Here is a 17377-nt window from a genome sequence, read left to right on the forward strand (position 1 = left end):
TTAGGCGCCATATATACAATCGGGCCCTAAGTGCAAAAACGTAATGCACTTTAGAATAAGACCCCCACTTGTAATGGTTTGAGCAGTTAGTCTGTTTGGTTGCATTAGGTAATTCATGAATCTCAAAAATACTACATACTCTGTTAAACATTGATCTTTTTCATGTGCGTTCAGGTCTTGCTTACATTGTTTTAGCAACCTGAATTTCTGAATTGGAGAAGTTATTGATGGCTAATTGTGTGCTGCATATATTCTAGGCTTTATGTTGTTTATCACAGTAGTAGTGACCTGTGAATAAGTATTAGCAGCAGTGCCATCCCATGATTGGTACTGAACTCTTGGCCACACCCAAAGCTAAGTGTCAATTTTCTTATTGTTCAGGAAAGATGCAAATCTAAAAGAGGACAGGATCCACATTGGCAACCATTTCAGTCTTAAGCACAGCTAGGCACAGGATGCCGAGATTTTGCTGCAAACCAGCATTAAAATCTTGGGAGTAACATTGGATTCTTCCTTATGACATATAAATGATATTATTCGGAAATCTTTTTATAAACTTAAGATCCTACGTAGAATTAAGCCCTTCTTAGAGCCTTCACATTTAAGAACAATTATACAAGTTACAATTTAGTAATAGACTATTGTAATATTGTCTTACTGGGTTTACCTAATTCGGCAGTCTAGAATTAACACCATGAAGAAAATGCAGAAGCTATATTGATATTGGGAGGCAGATTGTCTGATTATGTAACACTGCTTCTCATTGCCCTGCATTGGTTGCCAGTCCGTGTGACGATACATTTTAAGTTACTTATATTTGTTTTTAAAAATGTATATGGTTTTGTGCCAGACTATCTCTCTTAAGAGGTACTGCTTTATTCTACCCCCAGGTCCTTACGATCAGCTCAAGAGATAAGATTAAGAGTGCCTTCCTTATCAGTTTGTCATAAATTACTAACTAGGAATAGACAGAAGACGGGGAGATTCGCTTCAACTTGTACAAGACAACAGTAATGAGAAGGCGAATCTGTTCACACAAAATATTGTGCAGGGTACAAGAATTAGGAAGAAGAGGGGAAAGACCTCGGAAAGGTGACACACAGCAAGACTGCTAAAATTGTTACAAAAAGAGTCACTGCACCTTCTTCAATTATTGGTCTTAACACCCCCCCCCCCCCGCCTCCCTTTGTGTGGAAATATTTTTTTCAAAACTAATTTTTTTTAAAGATATGCTCAATATACTGTGACAAAATTGTAGAGACTCAGAAAAAGAAAAAAAAAACACTTAGCTGAATAGCAGCGTCTTGAACGGGCATCCCCACCCGAGGGACCCATTTTACCGAGGGGCTTGTTCAGGGGATAAGTACGCCAAGCTAGGAGTCACTGCTCCAGTGGATATTTGTTAAGTCCTACAACAACAAAAACAAAATGTGAATAACAGATAATGAGCCACTTACCCCGCCACATGGTGATGTGAGAACTGAAAAACAAAAGAAATGAACACACATTCAATGAATCGGCCTGACTGGTGGCTCGAAACACAGCTGCTGCACAAAGTGTCTCACAAAAACGGCGTCTCTTATATGTTCCAGCGTCCTTATCCCCTGAAGAAGCCCCTCGGTGAAACGGGTCCGTCGGGTGGGGATGCCCGTTCAGTACGCTGCTATTCAGCTAAGTGGTTTTTTTTTCTTTTTCTGAGTCTCTACAATTTTGTCACAGTATATTGAGCATATCTTTTTAAAAAACAATTTTTGAAAAAAATATTTCCACACAAAGGGAGGTGGGGGGTTTTAAGACCAATGATTGAAGATGGTAAGGTGACTCGTTTTAAAACAATTTCAGCAGTCTTGCTGTGTGTCACCTTTCTGAGGTCTTTCCCCTTTTCTTCCTAACTAGGAATAGAACCATAACCTACACGGGTCCAGAATTATGGAACAGTTTGCCCAAAAAAATCAGGAGTATTCCTTTTTACTTAATTTTTAGAAAGTCTCTTAAGACTTTATTTGTTTTCTTTATTCTTGAATGATTCAGAGGTCTGGAGTACTTTGTTAGTTTATAATTTGATTTTTTTTTTGCTTGTATAACTTTGGTTATTTATTTGATTTTTTTTGTTCCATATTTTGTTATTTTGTTCCATTTTTATTTCTTTTGTAATCCGCCTTGAGCCCTTCCTGGGTAAAGTGGACTAGAAATCTGTGTGTTAGATTAAATTAGATTCATTCACTGTATATGAACAGTTAAAGTAAATTTGCATAGTAGAAAATGGCCTTACGATAGTTTAAATGATCGACCTTTTTGTCAGTCTATGTTTCAACAAAAAGGATTTTTAAAAATAAAGTTGCCTATTGCCTTTTCTTCAAATATACACCTTTGAAAGAAACATAAAGGCTTATTTTGAAGCCTGATATGCAAATTCATGTTCATTGATTTAAAATAGGGGTTTTCCTTTCTTACAGAGCCCCAGCTAAAAGGTATAGTAACAAAACTATACAGTAGACAAGGATATCACTTACAATTACAAGCAGATGGAACGATTGATGGAACGAAAGAGGAAGAAAGTACTTATAGTAAGTAGAATTTGTATGCATGAGATGTTTCCGCTCTTTTTGCATGGTTTTAAGATAAGATTTTAAGTTGGAGATGCCTCATCGTTATAGACGAATGAAACTTCTTTATTTCGTGCACTTCGTTTCATTCTAGTACAACAACCCCCCCCCCCCCCCCCCCCAAATCCCTGTTCATCATAAAACAATGGACTAGATTCTATATAGCACGCCTAAAAAATTTGTGCTGAAAAAAATATGCCTAGGCGTATTCTTTCAACCATGCCACATGCTGAGTGAGGCCTTTTTTTGCACAGTGGTAAAATGGCTCTGTTTTCCATTTTCCTTATTAACAGTCATGAGCTAATTTCCCCATTAGCGCATTAGTGCATGAGCGCTTACTGATACCTATTTTTCTGGCGGTAATCGGTTAGCACATGGTGATGTAGCTGCGCTAACTGATTATTTATTTATTTGTTGTATTTGTATCCCACATTTTCCCACCTATTTGCAGGCTCAGTGTGGCTTACATTGTTCCGTCATGGCGATCACCATTTCCGGAGTGAGAGATACAAGTGGTATTACATTAAAGATCATTATTGACATAGTGGGTTAAGCAGTCAAGTGTAAAGAGTACATATTCGGAATGAGGGATAAAGTGGTATTGTGTTAAAGTTTACTCGTGGTAGAGTAGACCTTGGTAGTCGAGTATAGAGAGTTAGGTTTTATCCAGTACATGCCTTCTCTCTGCCCCCCAGACAGGCCCCCCAGCACTAAAAATTAAAATCTATTTTTAGCATGTGGGAAGTGCACACCGATCCCGAAACTGAGTGTGCCTCGCGATCGTGGCTTTTAACCTGCGGCATGCATGCATTAATGCTTACTGAGCTCAGTAAAAGTGCCCCTAAGTTTAGAAAGCTAAAGCGTACTTGTTCAGAGCTTCTCAAACCAGGCCTCAGGATACACCAGGCCCCCAGTCTGGTTTTCATGATATCCACAATGAATATGCATAAGATACATTTGCATGCAATACCGCCATTGTATGCAAATATGTCTCGTGCATATTCATTATGGGTATCCTGAAAACCTGACTGGCTTGGTGTGTCCCGAGGATTGGGTTGAGAACCTCTGTTCTAGTTCAATCTTCATTTAGAGGTCCTTTTACTAACATGCTGCAAGGCCTTTGCGTTTACAAAGCATGGAGCAAACAAAGAGCAGATCACTGAAGAAAGTCCATAAAATTGTTTATTCACCACAACTCTTAGATAAAAAAAACCTAAAGCCTGACATGGCAGTGTTTCATTTTTAGGGGTTTTTTTTTGTATCTGAGAGTTATGGTGAATAAACAATTTTATGGACTTTCTTCAGTGATCTGTTCTTTGTTTGCCCCATGCTTTGTAAATGGACTGATCTGTTCTTTGTTTGCCCCGTATTGGATCTTACAGATCTTCTGCCTCCTTATTTCTTAAGGTTTTGCAGTTATTGCCCTTTTAACAGCAAATATTAATACATGTAAAGTGCAGAGACTGGGCAGTAACTGTTGTGGGTGTGTCCAGCACGTCCTCTGCCGTCAGTGTTGGGTAAAATCATTTTGAATCAAAATCACTAAGTACAAAATGAATTTGAAATCAAAATCAGTAAGCCAGCTGTGATTTCAAATCGAAATGAGTTAACAAATGATTTCAAATTGAATATTGGCAGAGAAAGGTACAACTGTTAGATCTAATTGTCATGGGACAAGAATATAGACTAATCTTTCAATATTGATAAGTGTGAACATGTGATTACAAGTCTTTTATATAGCAAGAATTACCCCCAAATTCTATAAATGGTGCTGTAAGTTGTGTGCGCTAATTTGGCCGCATTGCCAAATTGTGCACACAACTTAATTGATTAACAAATCATTCGGTGCAGATAATTGGTACTTAACCAATTAGCAGCCCTAATTGGCTTTAATTAGAATATGCATATAGCGTTCTATTCATATTCTGGAATGTGGTGTGCAAATATTCTAATGTGTGCAGCCGAAAAGGGGGCATGGCCTTGGGCATGTTGTATGCGTTTCAAAAAACTATTCGCGCTATTATGGAATACACAATCTGTGTCTAAGTTAGGTGCAGGTATTTAGGCCTGGTTTTAGGTGGCCTAAATGGGTGCACCTAAATTTTAATCACAAGAACGGCGCGTGAGCATATTCTGTAAACTACACCTAACTTTAAGCGTAGTTTATAGAATCATGCTAACATCATGGTTTTTCGGCGCTGAGTTTTAAGGCACTATTTATAGAATTTGGCCCTTAATGTATAAGTAGGGTTTATGGACTTCGGAAGCTTAGGCTCGAGTTTAGACCTCGCCAATATTATTGACTATCACAGTAATAAATCAATGAATCTTAACATTAAATCAGTGTCCATCAGCAAATGAATTTTGATTTTCTGACAAAAAAAAATTCAAAATCACTTGAATATGTGATTTCAAATCTAAAATCCAAATCAGGTTGAAAGAGTGATTTCAAATAAAAATCATCCAAAATGATTTTAAATCATTATGTCAATGTACTTGATTTGAAATTGTATCCAAGACTGCCTGCGGTTATCCCACAGATAGGTTGTTTACCTCATATTGTTTATTCACAGTTAGCAATGGTGCACTAATCACCTCTTCTTGAGGATGCAGTAAGTACACCTGTGCTAAGTGTACAAGAGTCAGTTATAGGGAATTCTATGTATAGCACCGAACATTAGGCACTACTGTACACGTTTTGGCATGGAAAAGCATTCTAATCGATGCAAGGTGCCAAAATGGGGCAGAAATGGCAGATCTGCGTGAAAACACACTTATGCACCCATTTTTAGAATAGCGCATTAAGTTTTCTGCATGGATTTGCAAAGGGGGCATGGCCATGGGAAGAGCATGGTCAGTGGTATTTCCTTAAATGTACCCAGTGTGCTAGAATAGTGTGAATCCACACACAACTTCTGCACTGGGATTTACACCTGGTTTCTATTGGTGTAACTTCTCGTGTCCAAAGGTGGGTGTGGTTCTCGGCACTGCTTGCTATTATACAGAGGGCTCTAATCCCGGAATGCCCATTTTAGAATACAGTTCAGCGCCGATTTTTTTTTTTTTGGTGCTGAATTTTAACTACCACTTACTAAGGGCCCTTTTACAAAGCAGCAGTAAGCACAACACGGGCTTACCATTCGCTAAAAAGGAAGTACCGCCAGGCTACTGCAGCAACCTGGTGGTAGTTCCCACCTCCAGTGCGCCATCATATCCGGCGCTACAAAAATATTTTTATTTTTATAGCACCGGTTTGTAACTGACATTAATCGGTTATTGCCAGGCTAGCGTGGGAGCCCTTACTGCCACCTCAAGGGGTGACGGTAAGGGCTACCCCCGAAATGGCTGCGTGGCAAGTGTTTCACTTGTCATACAGCCATTTCCTGAAAATAAAGACTTACCTTTTACCCACTGCGGTAAAAGGGGGCCTTGGGGCGTATTTTTATTTATTTGTTTATTGCACTTGTATCCCACATTTTCCCACCTATTTGGAGGCTCAATGTGGCTTACAGATATCTGTTATGGCATCGCCATGATGGTGAAAGGAACAAATTGGTGTTATAGAGAGATCAATGATGATAGAGAAGAACTAAGCAGACATTTAAAGAAAGATGTCGTTTAAAATTGGGTGGGGTGGTGAAGTGTTATAGCTAAGCTACGAGTTCTCGTGGTAGGCCTTGTTGAAGAGAGGGGTTTTCAGAGATTTGCGAAAGTTAGTTATTTCGTTAACTGTTTTCAATTTTGTTGGTAGAGCATTCCACAGTTGTGTTGTCATGTATGAAAAGTATCAAAAACATGTGTCAATGCCAGCGTAGGCCCCCTTTTGCCGCAGCTTGGTAAAAGGGGCCCTTAATGCACAGTACATACTGCGTGCTTCCTGCAGTGTGCAGTCCATGCCCATTCTCCAGTCCCCCTCCCCCAAACACAGCATGCTGTTAATGAGTGAATAAACGCACCCTGTCATGCCAGTATTGTGGCAATTGACATGTTCATGCGGTAACAGTGCGTGCTGGTTTGCGTGTTAACTGTTCGATGCGCTGTAGTGAAAGGGCCCATTAATCCTTCATTTTGCAAAGTTTTTGACTGAAATTAATGTGCACAGCTCATCTCCATGTCTAAAGTTAGTAGAAGAAAAGGAAAACATTATGGATTCTGCATGTGTCTGAAACCTTCCCAAATGTTATCACCATGGTGATCTAGACAGGTTTGGAGTGGTCCTCTGAATTTTATTTCATTATATTTCACAAGATGTGCTTACAAACACATCTAGCCAGACACAGAATTAAGCAGTTTCCTCCTTGCATTGCCTCGTCTTCGTTTAATTCACTCTTTCCAGGCTAATTCCTTTTTTTTTTTTTTCAATCACTGTGCTCCATTCACTGTTCAATAGTTTACAGGTTTTGTAACATCTGATGTCAGACTAAAAATAGCTAAATAGTAACATGAACAAAAATAAATACGTTTCTCAAATGGTTCTATTCATTTATGACTTTGATATCAGTAATGGTTTCCTTTATTTTTTCTAAATATTTTTATGATCAAAGTAGACTTGAGATGAACATAAATTCTGATGTTACTAGAAAGCAAACACAAACATGCCTTCATTCACCAGTAGGAAGGAAGGAACATACATTGGTTCAATGGTTCCCATCCTGGGATACCCCAATCTTGCTGCTTTTCAGGATATCTGCAGTGAAAATGCATGAGATTTGCATCCAATATCCTGAAAACCAAACTGGCTGGGGGGTCTGATAAAATAGGTTTAGGAACCATTGGCTTGTATTATTCCCATAATAAAGATGCATTTGTAATATCATTTATAAATCTGGCTGTGCCATTCAAGGGCTCAAGGCAATTAAGTGCAATGACACTTAATAAAGATACAAAACAACCATATTCATAGATACATTTGTATGTTCAGTTGGAGTCATTAAATACAAGATACAGACCGTATCCACCTTCCTAATGAAAGGAAGTACCACGTCACTCAGACTTTTATACTACTGACATGTAAACCATGAAGGAGTGACCTAATGGTTGAGAACCAGGGGAACCTGGTTGAAATCCCACTGCAGCTCCTCATGATCTTTGGTAAGTCACTTAACCCTTCATCGCCTCAGGTACAAACTCAGGGGTCCTTTTACAAAGGCACGCTGAAAAATGTCTTGCAGTAGTGTAGGCGCAGGTTTTGGGTGCGCACAGATCCATTTTTTTCAGCGCGCCTGCAAAAAATGCTTCTTTTTGTTTTGTCGAAAATGGACTTGCGGCAAAATCAAAATTACCGTTTGTCCATTTTGGGTCTGAGACCTTACCGCCAGCCATAGACCTAGCAGTAAAGAATTTGGGCGGTAATGACCTACGTGCATCAGATGCCAGTTGGCGTGCGTCCGCTACGCGCATCAGAAAATAAACAAATATTTTTTAGATGCACATAGTGGACGTGCGCCAAAATTGAAATTACCGCAAGGACAGCATGGTAACTGGGCAGTAACTCCAATTTGGCGTTCATTGGGTGCGCGTAGGCACCTACGCGCCTTAGTAAAAGGGGCCCTCAGATTGTAAGCCATCAAGGACCAGAACATTCTTGCTGCACCTGAATGCACACTGCTTTGATACCCTTCAGGTTTGCAGGGAATATAAAAAAATAAAATAAATGGCGGTGAGTTTTATAAGTTCTTGATGTCCCAGCATCTTCCTATGTACATATGAGCAAATCTGCTTTTGTGTCTCAGCTTACTTGACTAGTACTGGTGTTAAGACGGGGCTTCTCCTCCTGCTCTCCAGCAGGCCTCACTGGCCTGTGGCTCCTGAGCAGGACTCCAGACGGTCTCTTCCCAAGACCATGAACACACCAACCTTCAGGATCCTAGGTCCCTTGTTTACTCAGGGTGACCTTGTTCTTAATATGCAAATTAGATGTAGATTAGACAGTTCTCAACAACAGCATATTCATCAGGCAGCTCTTTATTCCAGCCCCCTGGTCACACTTCTTCCTGCTGAAACACTTTCACAGGTCTTCCCATTGAGCCCTCACACAGACACCTGGGCCCAGTGCTAACAGCCCCCCCTGGCCAAAACGGAATGTTCTTCCCTCACTCTGAGGGTACAGCTCTGTCCTCCAGCCCCTGGCTGCTAGTTCATTGTTAACAGATAGCTCTATCTACACGCAGTCCACCAAAAGTCCACAGAGTTCAGCCAGTACCTTCAAGGGGATCCTCTTCCTCCAGCTGCCAGGTTTCCAGCTCCTCTCTCTTCTTTCTTCCTTTCACAGCTCAGGTAGGTATAAGGTGGTTGATTAGCTTATCCACCCCTTTAGACTCTTCCCCCTAATTCCAGGCAGGAACCAGCCCATAACAACTTGCACCTGTTTCCAGCCCCGGACTCTCCTTGGTCCTAGCAACCTCCATCTGGACATTACCCTACTGGCTCCCTCTAGTGACCCATCCTGGGTATTTTCCCCCATTTCAATGGGAACAGCACCCTCTAGTGGCCTACCCAGGACAGGACAGCCCCTTACTCTTCACACTGGGTAATTATGACAATAATATGATTGCTTCACCTCACTTCAAATGTGGGAGTCAGGCATTCATCCCTAAGGAAGCCTTTTACTAAGCCGCGTAAGCATCTACGTGCGCCCAGCGTGTGTCAAACTGGAGTTACTGCCCAGCTACCGCGTGGCTCTTGCGGTAATTTCATTTTTGGTGCACGTCCGATATGCGTAGCTGAAAAATAATTTTTATTTTCGCACACACATATCGGACGTGCACCAAGTAGCATTTGACATGCGTAGGTCATTACTGCCCAGTTACCGTGTGAGACTTAACCGCTAGGTCAATGGCTAGCGGTAAGGTCGTAGACCTAAAACGGACACGCGGCAATTTTGACTTTGACGCACGTTCACTTTCGGCAAAAATTTTAAAAGGCCTTTTTTACAGGCACGTTGAAAAATGGATCGGCGTGTGCCCAAAACCCACGCCTACACTACCGCAAGCCATTTTTCAGCACACCTTAGTAAAAGGACCTTTAAATGTTCCTAAGTCACTGAGATTCAGTCTGGAAGAAAGTCAAATGGTATGTTCAAATAATAACTAATGTTAGTTTCCTAGGAATGTGTATTTGTTAGTGTTGCCTTTGTGGATCCTTTTGCTAATTGGCCTGTGCTATTACTAGTGCGTGAGTTCTCCACATACTGAGGACACTTGTAAAATGACCGCATTTTCTTTTTTTAAACTTTTTATTTTCCATATTTTAAATTATGCAATCCCAAAAAATGTAACTAAAGAAATTTAACCAGGTATTATATATAAAAAGAAAATTAACAACAAAAAAATTTTCCTTAAACTTGTGTCCACTAGATTAAGAAAATAGGACCAAGTTATATAGGGAAAAAAAAAGAAGTGAAAATAACTATATCAAGAGAAAACATCTTTTACAAACAAAGAACGTTGACAATTGCCCCCAATCCCTCCATAGGCTGTCATGTATTTATTTTCAATTCTTCCTTTGAAGCCACAAATTTCAATAATTGTTTGGGTTCATTAAAGATATAAGAATTATTTTGATAAGATGTATAACAAAAACAAGGAAAACAGAGCAAAAAAAATCATACCCAGAGCCTGCGCCCAAGGGCGTTAAACCAAAACTTCTGGCACCTTCTCTGGATATTTCTCAAAAGATCAGGAAAAACCCTTATCTTAGAACCCAAAAATTCACAATCCATATAATGAAAATACAGCTTAAGAACCATATCTCTGTCTGGCTCTAAAGCAAAACTCACCAAGAGTGTAGTTCTTTGAGTAATAGGTTAGGAGCTATGGACCAAGAAAGGGATCTGGGTGTCGTCGTCAATAATACACTGAAACCTTCTGCTCAGTGTGCTGCTGCGGCTTAGAAAGCGAATAGAATGTTGGGTATTATTAGGAAAGGTATGGAAAACTGGTGTGAGGATGTTATAATGCCGTTATATCGCTCCATGGTGCGACCGCACCTTGAGTATTGTGTTCAATTCTGGTCGCCGCATCTCAAGAAAGATATAGTGGAATTGGAAAAGGTGCAGCGAAGGGCGACTAAAATGATAGCGGGGATGGGACGACTTCCCTATGAGGAAAGGCTAAGGAGGTTAGGGCTTTTCAGCTTGGAGAAGAGACGGCTGAGGGGAGATATGATAGAGGTATATAAAATAATGAGTGGAGTGGAACAGGTGGATGTGAAGCGTCTGTTAACGCTTTCCAAAAATACTAGGACTAGGGGGTATGCGATGAAACTACAGTGTAGTAAATTTAAAACAAATCGGAGAAAATATTTCTTCACCCAACGCGTATTTAAACTCTGGAATTCATTGCCGGAAAACGTGGTGAAGGCGGTTAGCTTGGCAAAGTTTAAAAGGGGGTTAGACAGTTTCCTAAAGGACAAGTCCATAAACTGCTACTAAATGGACTTGGGAAGAATACACAATTCCAGGAATAACATGTGTAGAGTGTTTGTACATTTGGGAAGCTTGCCAGGTGCCCTTGGCCTGGATTGGCCGCTGTCGTGGCCCCTTGGTCTTTTCCCAGTGTGGCATTACTTATGTACTTATGTAGGTCCAGACAAGATGACCCCCAAGAATTCTGTCAAATTTGCCTCCTGAAGGCCTGACCCTCTCTTACTACTACTACTATTTAGCATTTCTATAGCGCTACAAGGCGTACGCAGCACTGCACAAACATAGAAGAAAGACAGTCCCTGCTCAAAGAGCTTACAATCTAATAGACAAAAAATAAATAAAGTAAGCAAATCAAATCAATTAATGTGAACGGGAAGGAAGAGAGGAGGGTAGGTGGAGGCGAGTGGTTACAAGTGGTTACGAGTCAAAAGCAATGTTAAAGAGGTGGGCTTTCAGTCTAGATTTAAAGGTGGCCAAGGATGGGGCAAGACGTAGGGGCTCAGAAAGTTTATTCCAGGCGTAGGGTGCAGCGAGACAGAAGGCGCGAAGTCTGGAGTTGGCAGTAGTGGAGAAGGGAACAGATAAGAAGGATTTATCCATGGAGCGGAGTGCACGGGAAGGGGTGTAGGGAAGGACGAGTGTGGAGAGATACTGGGGAGCAGCAGAGTGAGTACATTTATAGGTTAGTAGAAGAAGTTTGAACAGGATGCAAAAACGGATAGGGAGCCAGTGAAGGGTCTTGAGGAGAGGGGAAGTATGAGTAAAGCGACCCTGGCGGAAGACGAGACAGGCAGCAGAGTTTTGAACCAACTGGAGAGGGAAAAGGTGACTAAGTGGGAGGCCAGCAAGAAGCAGATTGCAGTAGTCTAAACGAGAGGTGACAAGGGTGTGGATGAGGGTTTTGGTAGAGTGCTCGGAAAGAAAGGGGCGAATTTTACGGATGTTGTAAAGAAAGAAACGACAGGTCTTGGCAATCTGCTGGATATGAGCAGAGAAGGAGAGAGAAGAGTCAAAGATGACCCCAAGGTTTCAAGCTGAGGAGACAGGGAGAATGAGAGAACCATCAACAGAAATAGAAAACAGGGGGAGCGGGGAGGTGGGTTTGGGGGGGAAAATGAGAAGCTCGGTTTTGGTCATATTTAATTTCAGGTGGCGTTGAGACATCCAGACAGCAATGTCAGACAAGCACGCTGAAACTTTGGTTTGGATGCAAGGTGAGATATCAGGGGTAGTTAGGTATCGAGTTCTTACTATAGATGGTAACATCTCATATGGAAATTTAAGCACTTCCGTGAAGTAGGTCTTGGCCATATTAACTGGGGCAATTAAAGGAAACTTAAGAAAGTTCAAGAATCGCAAAGTATTTTTCCTTAGATGGTTCTCCGTATATTCCTTTTTTTAAAAAAACATAATTCTTGTCCTTAACCAAAGTCCCACAGAGTTCCTGTAACTCAGAGACCTTAGTCTCCAAATTAACTACCTTGGCAGACTGTTGCTCCACTGCCTGAGCCTGAACATTCAGGGTTCCGCTTAGAAGATTCAATTCTGAGGAAAATTTAGACTCAACTTTGTTAAAAGAAGAATTGACTGTGTCCATGGCTTCCTACAGAGTCTCTAAAGTTACCTTTGCAGGTTTAACCAGTAATGTCACCATGCTCGAATGAGCGTCTTCCCCCACAGCAATGGCAGTACTCACAGAAGGTAAAAAATGCAGGCTTATTGAGCGCTGAATGGAGAGAACCCCAGGGGTGGACACCATAGCTGGGAGATGCTCCAGGTGCTGGAATTCCTCCAGACTGCCATTCTGTCCTGCTGCGCTATCCTTTCCGGGTTGTGGTGGTGCCAACCTCGGGATAGGGCTAAGGGAAACCCTGCCAACACTGCTGCCAGGAGACTGATATTCCGACGAAACTGAAGTGGCCCCTTTGTTTGTACGGACAGGAACTCTTCTAGAGTTGCCTGTCTGAGGACATGGGACCCGCCCGACGCCACAGGAAGCTGCCGGACCTTGGCTTTCCTCTTCCTCATTTCGCAGCGGGGGGGGGGGGGGGGGGATGTCCCAAAGCAAAGGTAATCTCATTCAGAACAGAGCTCCTGATAGCCGCATTTTCTATTTCCACTATTAATGGCCACAAGCTAATTTCCCAATTATCGCGTGGCCATTAGAGCGTGAACCCTGACCACCACCTATTTAATAAGCAGTAAGGGCTCCTGAGCTAACCACGGTCTAATTGGTTGGTGCTTGGTGATGCAGCTGCACTAATTGATTAGCGCCAGGCACGCCTATTTTCAGCCCACAAACAAGCCCCCAATGCTAAAAAATATTTTCTATTTTTTAGCACATGGGTAGCATACACTGAACATGATATATAGCATATGCTTAGTTGATATCACAGCTCTTAAAACTATGTGCATTTATTTACACTAAGAGAACAGTGGCAGAAATGCTTGTGCATAGATTTAGGCGCACAGGGGCATATTCTATAACAGTGCGTGTAAATTTTGGAACGCCCATGAAACACCCATTTCCCCATCCATAGCCACGCCTGTTTTTGGCTGGGCACATTAGAATTTAGGCGCTCTGTGTTACAGAATACTCTTAGCCAGTTGTGCGCTTAAATTCTAATTATTGCCAAGTAGTGCTAATTATTATTATTATTATTTATTGCATTTGTATCCCACATTTTCCCACCTATTTGCAGGCCTGTTATCAACTCTGGTTAGCTTGTTAAACCAATTAAGTTACGTGCATTGTAATAGAATATGCTTGGATTTTGGCACCGAACACTAGGCACAATATATAGAATCTGGGGGCTAGTGGGTTAACTTCGTACCGCACTTTATTATCATATCTGTATCATATGTGTCTTATAGTGGCCTGATATTTATTTTTCTTTTTTTCCACAGCTTTGTTTAACCTTATACCTGTGGGTTTACGAGTGGTGGCTATTCAAGGTGTTCAAACAAAATTATATTTGGCGATGAACAGTGAAGGGTACTTATATACATCAGTAAGTATGCACTGTCTTTAAGATGTGGGTTTATGAGACATAGGGTGCTGGGCTTTGAAAATATAAAGCCTGAGGCCATTGTATGTGAAGTGAAGTGTGGTCTTCATGTATTGGAACCACCTCAGAGTTCTGTGCAGAATGGTAAACATAGTATGAGGCTAAAATTGGTCTTATATATAATACAGTAAATCATCTAGAAACCCTTTAGGGAAGGTAAAAATAGAGTACCCTTTTTACCAAGCCGAGTAAGCGTCTACATGCGGCCAATGCGTGCCAAAATGGACTTACCGCCCGACTACCGCGTGGTTCTTGCAGTAATTTCATTTTTGATGCACGTCCGAAAAATATTTTTTATTTTCTGGCGCACATAGCGGACGCTCGCCAAGTGGCACCTGTTGCGCGCAGGTCATTACCACACAAATTCTTTACTGCTAGGCCTATGGTTGGCGGTAAGGTCTGAGACCCAAAATGGACGCGCAACAATTTCGATTTTGCCACACGTCCATTTTCGTGGGGGGAAAAAGAGGCCTTTTTTACAGGCGCACTGAAAAATAATTGTACACGCGTCCATAACCTGCGTCTACACTACCGCAGGCCACTTTTTACCGCGGCTTTGTAAAAGGACTCCCTGGTCAGCCAATCTGTCAGCTACGTCCACCTCTGGAGGGCAGTATAGAGTTCTGTTTTTCAGGATGTTCACAATAGATTTTTGAGAAATAGGAGGCCATTTTTGTATCAGCTTCATGAGAGAATGCAGCCAGTATGGGGGGAATATGGTATAGATCGTCCAAGGTACGCACTGGGATGATACGTACTAAGTGCAAATTATATAACGGCAGTTCCATACCTGAACATGACTCACCTTGAGCTACTATCGCAAAAAGCATGAGCTAAATCCAAATCCCTTCCCTTCCCCTATCCATTTTTGTGCCATACAGAAGTTTTACTGCTTTGTTTTGTTTGAGTTGAAGGCACCTAGTACATATGTCGTTCTGTCATTTGGAGATTACATGTACTTTATTATGATAACTTAATCACTTCTTGTAATTTTAATCACAACAAGTTGTTAGCCACATTGAACCTGATTTATTGGGATAATGAGCGGCCATAATGCAGAGCCGCATACATTGAGCATTTGAACAGTAAGGCAGCACAGAGTCCCCTGAGGAAGCCATTTGGTGAAACGGGTCCCTGTAGGGACATTTCGCTACTGCCTTACATTATTGCCTACAAGATGTCAATCTTTTATCTTTTTCATGCTTTGGAAGAAATGAAAAATGTTGTTTTTGCATCACTATATAATCATAAAAATTGTATTGGTGGGCGTTTTTGACCTATGATCGAAGCCAGCACTGTTTTTAATTGCTGCATTATACAACAGCGTTAAAGAAGCACAGGCGTCTGAGGTCTTTTCCCCAACTTTTGGTAATAACTTATACATCTGTAGTGGGAGCCACAGTTAACGTTTTTTTCCCCACTTTTTTCCTCACTTGTTTTGCTTGGATAATGTGGGATATAAATAAATAGAGATAGGATCCAGAAAAGATTTTATGGAGCAAATTCTTCTTCAGCAAACAGAGGGGCTGATGCAGTAAGCTTGCGTATGTGCACACAACCAAATGAGGGGCCCTTTTACAAAGCAGTGGCGCTCGCTGAAAGGGAAGTACCGCTGGGCTACCACAGCTTCCCTGCGGTAATTTCCTTCCCCAGCATGCACCATTTCCGGCGCTGCAAAAATATTTCAGTTTTTATAGTGCTGGTGTGTACCCGGCGGTAATTGGGCAGTGCCGCGCACTGCCCAGTTACTGCCGCGATAGCATAGGAGCCTTTACCACCACCAGTAAGTGCTCACCCATCAAATGGCTGTGCGGCAAGTGATTCACTTGCCGCACGGCCATTTCTTGAAAAAAAAAATCACCGTGCATCCTTTTGCCACAGCTTTGTAAAAGGACCCCTTAGTTCACAAGGTATCAAGTATGAATTAATGGATCTTAACAATCAGTATTTTACTTAATTGGCACTAATTTGGATTCTGTTTGCATGCTAAACCCGAGTGCCTAAATCCCTCAGCATGCAACACCAAAGTGAGCATGGCTGAGGAGGGTCATGAGCAAGTCAGGGGCATTGCAAAAATATATTCACAGTTTTATAGAATAGCGCAATTGTGTTCACATTGTACTATGCCATGCTTTATATTGTTTGAATATTTTTACTGCTGTAATAGTCTATTGCTTATGTTTGACTTATTCTTGCTGTACACCACTTTGAGTGAAATCCTTCAAAAAGGTGGTAAATAAATCCTAATAAATAAAAAACAAAACAAAATTGTATGCGCCAAAATGCCATGAGTTGAGTGCCAGAAGAAATCAACCTGGTTGGAGAACTCTAAAATCCCACGAAGTATACTGAAAGCAAAAAAGTAGTGGGAAATGGACTCCAGAAACGAGGGGAAAATAACTCCATGCTTCAAGAAGATTTATTGATCATAGACTCGACACAGAACTGTGTTTCAGCCTACTGCCTGCCTCAGGAGTCTTTTGATAATAAATAGATAACAAAATCTTCAATGTGTCTTTTCAGCCTTGTGACACTAAAGATGGGTCTTTAAAAAGACCTTTGAGGTGGTATTACAAATGGTAGACTAACAGGCTCATTTTCAAAAGAGAAGGACGCCGATCTTTTGACACAAATCGGAAGACAGGCGTCCTCACAGGGTCGCCCAAATCGGTATAATCGAAAGCCGATTTTGGGCATCCCCCAACTGCTTTCCGTTGCAGGGACGACCAAAGTTCATGGGACGTGTCAGAGGTGTAGCGAAGGCGGGACTCCGGCGTGCCTAACACACAGATGTCCTCGACCCATAATGGAAAAAAGGGCATCCCTGACGAGCACTTGGACGACTTTACCTGGTTCTGTTTTTCTTACAATCAAGCCACAAAAAGGTGCCCGAACTGACCAGATGACCACTGGAGAGAATCAGGGATGACCTCCCCTTACTCCCGCAGTGGTCACTAACCCCCTCCCACCCTCAAAACAAATCTCTAAAAATATTTTGTGCCAGCGTCAAATGTCATACTCAGGTCCATGACAGCAGTATGCAGGTCCCTGGAGCAGTTTTAGTGGATGCAGTGCACTTCAGGCAGGCGGACCCAGGCCCACCCCCCTACCTGTTACACTTGTAAATTTGAGCCCTCCAAAACCCACCAGAAACCCACTGTACCTACATCTAGGTGCCCCTTCACCCATAAGGGCTAGTGGGGTAGTGGGTTTTGGGGGGGGAATTGGGGGGCTCAGCACACAAGGTAAGGGAGCTGTGTACCTGGGAGCAATTTATG

At 41.8% G+C, this 17377-nt stretch overlaps 1 protein-coding gene across 4 annotated transcripts in view; it reads left to right on the forward strand.

The window, feature by feature from the left end:
• The window catches only part of FGF13 (fibroblast growth factor 13), a 571318-nt gene that overhangs the window by 393636 nt on the left and 160305 nt on the right, over positions 1 to 17377 (forward strand). For all 4 annotated transcript variants that reach the window (XM_030209844.1, XM_030209847.1, XM_030209846.1 and 1 more), the window contains 2 exons: positions 2457 to 2567; positions 13939 to 14042. In XM_030209844.1, the coding sequence (XP_030065704.1) occupies positions 2457 to 2567; positions 13939 to 14042 (215 nt within the window). The remainder of the gene's footprint in view (positions 1 to 2456; positions 2568 to 13938; positions 14043 to 17377) is intronic.

Source organism: Microcaecilia unicolor, chromosome 7, assembly GCF_901765095.1.
Source record: "Microcaecilia unicolor chromosome 7, aMicUni1.1, whole genome shotgun sequence".
Classification (NCBI taxonomy): Eukaryota; Metazoa; Chordata; class Amphibia; order Gymnophiona; family Siphonopidae; genus Microcaecilia; species Microcaecilia unicolor.